This window comes from Penaeus japonicus, unplaced genomic scaffold (assembly GCF_977035675.1).
Source record: "Penaeus japonicus unplaced genomic scaffold, GWHDUDI00000001_assembly GWHDUDI00000025, whole genome shotgun sequence".
Taxonomy (NCBI): domain Eukaryota; kingdom Metazoa; phylum Arthropoda; class Malacostraca; order Decapoda; family Penaeidae; genus Penaeus; species Penaeus japonicus.
Genome location: NW_028234427.1, coordinates 27,426,515 through 27,431,514, shown reverse-complemented (window position 1 = coordinate 27,431,514; position 5,000 = coordinate 27,426,515). Strand labels below are relative to the sequence as shown.

The 5,000-nt window shown below is 49.3% G+C and overlaps 1 protein-coding gene across 1 annotated transcript in view; it reads left to right on the top strand.

The window, feature by feature from the left end:
• LOC122247993 (uncharacterized) overlaps positions 1 to 4,093 on the top strand; it is a 13,859-nt gene extending 9,766 nt beyond the window's left edge. Inside the window, exon 3 of the mRNA XM_086551518.1 lies at positions 1,878 to 4,093. Coding sequence (XP_086407644.1) covers positions 1,878 to 3,315 — 1,438 coding nt within the window. The 3' untranslated portion in view covers positions 3,316 to 4,093. The remainder of the gene's footprint in view (positions 1 to 1,877) is intronic.
• Positions 4,094 to 5,000: the final 907 nt, after the last annotated feature.

The following is a 5,000-nucleotide window of genomic DNA, read 5'->3' as shown; positions in this document are numbered from 1 at the left end:
CATAATTATTATCATTATTATCATTATCATCGTTATCATTATTATCATAATTATCACTATAATCATTATCATCATTATTTTCATTATCATCATTATCATTATCACCATTATCATCATAATAACAATCATTATCAGTCTTTCTATCGTCATCGCCGTCATTATTGGTTATCACACTAATCATCATTTCATCACAATCATCACAAGCAACATCACTAAATTTACTCTCACCACAATTGATATCACATCCATTAATTTCACTACATCTAATATCATTACAGCAGAGTGGATAGAGAGTTTAAAAATGCAACATTTCGTTTCGTATTTGCCATTGTTGTTGCAGTGGTAACATCCCCTTTCTATTTTCTGTTGTTGTTTTTCTTTGCATTTTTTGGATTCTCTCAACCGTTGTAATTTATGGAATAAATTTCTTGAATTGAATTGAGTTGACATGATCTCTGTCTATCCATCTCTTTCTTTCTCTATCTATCTATCTATCTATCTATTTATCTATCTATCTACCTCTATCTCTCTCTCGGTCTATCCATCCATCTCTCTCTCTCTGTCTGTCTATCTACTCTCTCTTTCTCTCTCTCTCTCTCTCTTTCTCTCTCTCTCTCTCTCTCTCTCTCTCTCTCTCTCTCTCTCTCTCTCTCTCTCTCTCTCTCTCTCTCTCTCTCTCTCTCTCTCTCTCTCTTTTCTCTTTCTCTCTCTTTCTCTATCTATCTATCTTTCCTTTTCTCTCTCTCTCTTTCACTCGGTCTCTCTCACTCTTTCTCTTTCTCATTCTATCTCTCTCTTTCTCTCTCTCACTCACTCACTTACTCACTCACTCACTCTCTCTCTCCTTCTCTCTTTCTTTCTCTCTCTCTCTCTCTCTATCTCTCTCTCTCTCTCTCTCTCTATCTATCTATCTATCTATCTATCTACCTATCTATCTATTTATCTATCTCCATGCTGGGTGTCTTAGTATGTTGAAACTAATAACCCACACAGAATAAGAATGCGATACCAGACAAAGTGTTTATACAATGTAGGTTTATTCGACAACACACAAAACTTAAAAAGAAACAATGAACACAACAGCACAATGATCACAGAGTATGATAGCCACTCTAACAACACGTAGAAGCAAGTGGAGGAATCAGGTTGTGATGTTGATTTAGATCTGTCTGTGGGATCCAAATATTCCGTTTATGTGTGGGAGGGGGGAGGGGCATCAGCGTGTGTGTGTGTGTGTGGGGGGGGGGGGGGCTTGTGTGTGTGTGTGTGTGTGTGTGTGTGTGTGTGTTTGTGTGTGCGTGTAACTCCGAACGATTGGAAAAAAAGGAAGGACGCCAAAAATGTGATAATATATTCCATAATAATAGTCGTAAGACTGATTATTGGCTTATGAATTCTGTCCGAGATACAATCAAAACAGCTCAAAAATAGTTATAGCTGAGGTACACTTTGACTATAAGGGTTCTTTTGCTGTGCACCGGAGAGGCACATCGATTTACTGATAAGCTAGGAATAATTACATTGATAATTCCAAGTCGCCGCCGTGGTTCGTTGGCTCCGCGTTTGCCTCCCGATGCAGACGTCGTGTGTTCGCCCCCGAAGTGGACGGACCACGTTGGGAATGGCAGAAAATCAGGCGAGGGTGGCATTGGCTGTTACAGAATCCTGCAGTTACAGAATATCAAACAAGGGAGTCCCAGGCGTGAAAGCGAATCATATGGTGGTTCATAGTATAATAAAGATTGTAGTAGTGATTTGTCGATGTGTCTATGTTTAGATCATAATCTCCCTCTTTCACGATTTTACTTTTCTTTAATAATTTTCGTCATTTCGCTTCTTCCTCTGTTTATCACGCCCCTCTCTCTCCAACCCCAAAGGTCGCGGAGCCAGCAGTTCCTGGAGTGTCCCGACTCCTGCCAAAACCATGTGGAGCCCCCCCACGCCTACCGCACCCCCGCCGCCCCTCCTCCTGCTGGGAACCACCTCACGCCCAACCACATCTCCTCGGCCTCGTCCGCCACTCGCGCCCGCCTCCCTCCGCCCCTCATCCTCCCCCCCGCAGAGTACCCTTCGACACCCCACCGGGTGAGCTACCCCTCCTCGCCCCACCCTCAGCGGTATGCCCCCCACGCGGCGCTGGTGGACGTGGGCGGCTTCGAGGGCGAGGGCGATGGGGGCTTCGAGTGGAGGGAGAGGGACCGCGACGCCGAGCTGGAGAGGGAGCATCGGCGGAGGATGGGGCGCTCCCTCACTGACCTGCCACAGAAGGGGGGTTGCGGGGGCGGCGACCTCGACCGGATCCCCCTCGCCAGGAGTGGGACTCTGCCGAGATCCCTCGCCAGGCTAAGCGCCGCCCCGCCCATGCCTACCTCTTCCTCCCCCCCTCCCCCCTCCAGCACCGCAGCGCCCAACGCGTCGACGTCGTCCTCGTCCTCCTACGGCGCCGCCCGCGGAGCCCTCAAGGACAGCGGAGGCACCCTCCCGCGGCAGCGCGTGAAGGCGCGGGAGGCGGAGGAGTTCCTGCGTGCGGCGGAGTACGAGGGGCGCGAGCGGGCCGCCGCTGCCTTCCCGCGGGGCTTGGTGCACCGCAGCCGCAGCGGCCCAATCCCCCTTGGCCCCCTGGAGGGCTCCAGCTGCGGCGTTGGAGCGGGCTGCTGCGGCTGCTGCTCCTGCTACTGCTGCTGCTGCTGTTGGCGTGAAGGGGGCGCCTCCTCGACGCCGCCGTGTACCTGCGCGCCCCCGCCACGGCCACGCCTCCTGTCGCTGGCGCCGACGACGTCGTGGGGGCCAGAACGCTGGCGCGAAGATCCGCACCTTCTTCCGTCTCGTGCCGCCCCCTGTCCCGCTCCCTGCACCGCCCCCTGCCCCGCCTCCTGCGCCCTGGCCCACCTCAGCGCCTCCTCGCCCAACCTCAAGTACTACCCGCCGGCCGCAGCCGCCCCTCACCAGCAGCAGCAGCGTCCCCCGCCCCGCCATGCTCAGTACCCCGCCCACTACTACAAGCAGCTACCTGCCCACACGTCGAGGCCGCCCTCACAGTACTACCCGCAGTCGTACCGACACGAAGTGACGTTCGCCCCACAGCACCACCCGGCTCAGGAAGGGCGAGGGAGGCGGGACGACCCTCGCCTCAACGACCCCAGGCTCAACGACCCCCGCCATAATGATCTGCGCCATGACCCCCGCCACAATGACCTTCGCCACAGTGACCCCCGGCACAACGACCCTCGCCATAGTGACCCTAGGCATAGCGACCCTCGGAATAACGACCCCCGTAGTCACAATGACCCTCATCGTCACACGACCCCAGTTTGACCCCGTGACACCACCTTAAGAAGTTAATGACCCTCACTTTCCCTTCCTTGCGTCGTCCGCAGACCCCGTTTCTTTCGCCGCCAGATGACGTTTTCTTTCTCGCCGACGCCATTTTGTCTCGACTGAGAAAACGTCCGCGTGTGTTCGTGTGTATGTCAGTGCACGTGTGTGTTGTTCGAGCGTTCGGCCGTGTAAAAGGTCAAAAGCTTTATGAGAACACGTATGTAAATTATAAAAAAGTGATGATAACCGCGTGTTTGATTAATATGAAAAGGGAGTTTTAAAATATACAAAAAAATAATCTTCGAAAAAGCGTTAAACATCCAGAGTTACATGATCGCGTTACAATCAAATGAAAAGAACATCACAAAATTTTCGCCATAATTATTTAGTAAGAAGAAGATAACAAATAACGAAGAGGCAGAATTACTTCGACATTAAACTGATCCTGTGACATTAACAGCATCCGTTTTCTATGATGCATCAAGGTTAGGTGACGTACATGTAATTACCATTATAATTATCTTATTATGCCATCCAAAAAAAGGGAAAAAATTGCATTTCGAAAGTGAGGATAATTTGTTTTCCAAAATTAAGAAATGTCATTGGACTGAATAAAACCCACACGCACCGGAGAATCGACGACGCATGCGCGCTATGGGTGAAGAGGACTTGCTCAGTGGATTACCAAGACTGCAACAACGAGCCTGATGTTAGAGAGAAGAAATTTAATTTAGTGTGTGTAGATACTTGATGGTAAATTTATTATTATTATTAATGTGTGTGTATTTCTTTTTTTCCCTTTTATCCTATTACAAAAAGAAGATAAAACGACGATTGACGATGCTGGAGATATAAAGCGATCGGCGGAACTAGTAAACAGATCTTAAATCTGATGTCTCTAAAGCTTCGTGAACTTTGCTTGAACTTCAACATTTTCTTGTTTTTGTGCTTCGGTTTTCTTTCGCTCGCTCGCTCTTTCTGACTCTTTGCTCTATATACCGTGTACACACACGCGCGCGCGCACACACACACACACACACACACACACACACACACACACACACACACACACACACACACACACACACACACACACACACACACACACACACACACACACACACACACACACAAAAACAAACATACACACGCACTCATACGCACACACACACACACACACACACACACACACACACACACACACTCACACTCACATATAATCGCATCTCTGTCTATCTCTCTTTCTCTCTCTCTCTCTCTCTCTCTCTCTCCTTCTCTCTCTCTCTCTCTCTCTCTCTCTCTCTCTCTCTCTCTCTCTCTCTCTCTCTCTCTCTCTCTCTCTCTCTCTCTCTCTCTCTCTCTCTCTTCCCTCTCTCTCTCTCTCTCTCTCTCTCTCTCTCCTCTCTCTTCTCTCTCTCTCTCTCTCTCTCTCTCTCTCTCTCTCTCTCTCTCTCTCTCTCTCTCTCTCTCTCTCTCTCTCTCTCTCTCTCTCTCTCTCTCTTCTCTCTCTCTCTCTCCCTTCTCTCTCTCTCTCTCTCTCTCTCTCTCTCTCTCTCTCTCTCTCTCTCTCTCTCTTTCTCCTTCTCTCTCTCGCGCTCTCTCTCTCTCGCTCTCTTCTGTTTAATCTGGCCAAATATTTACTTATGTCTCCCCTAAATTAAGAACCATTTTCTATGTTAAAT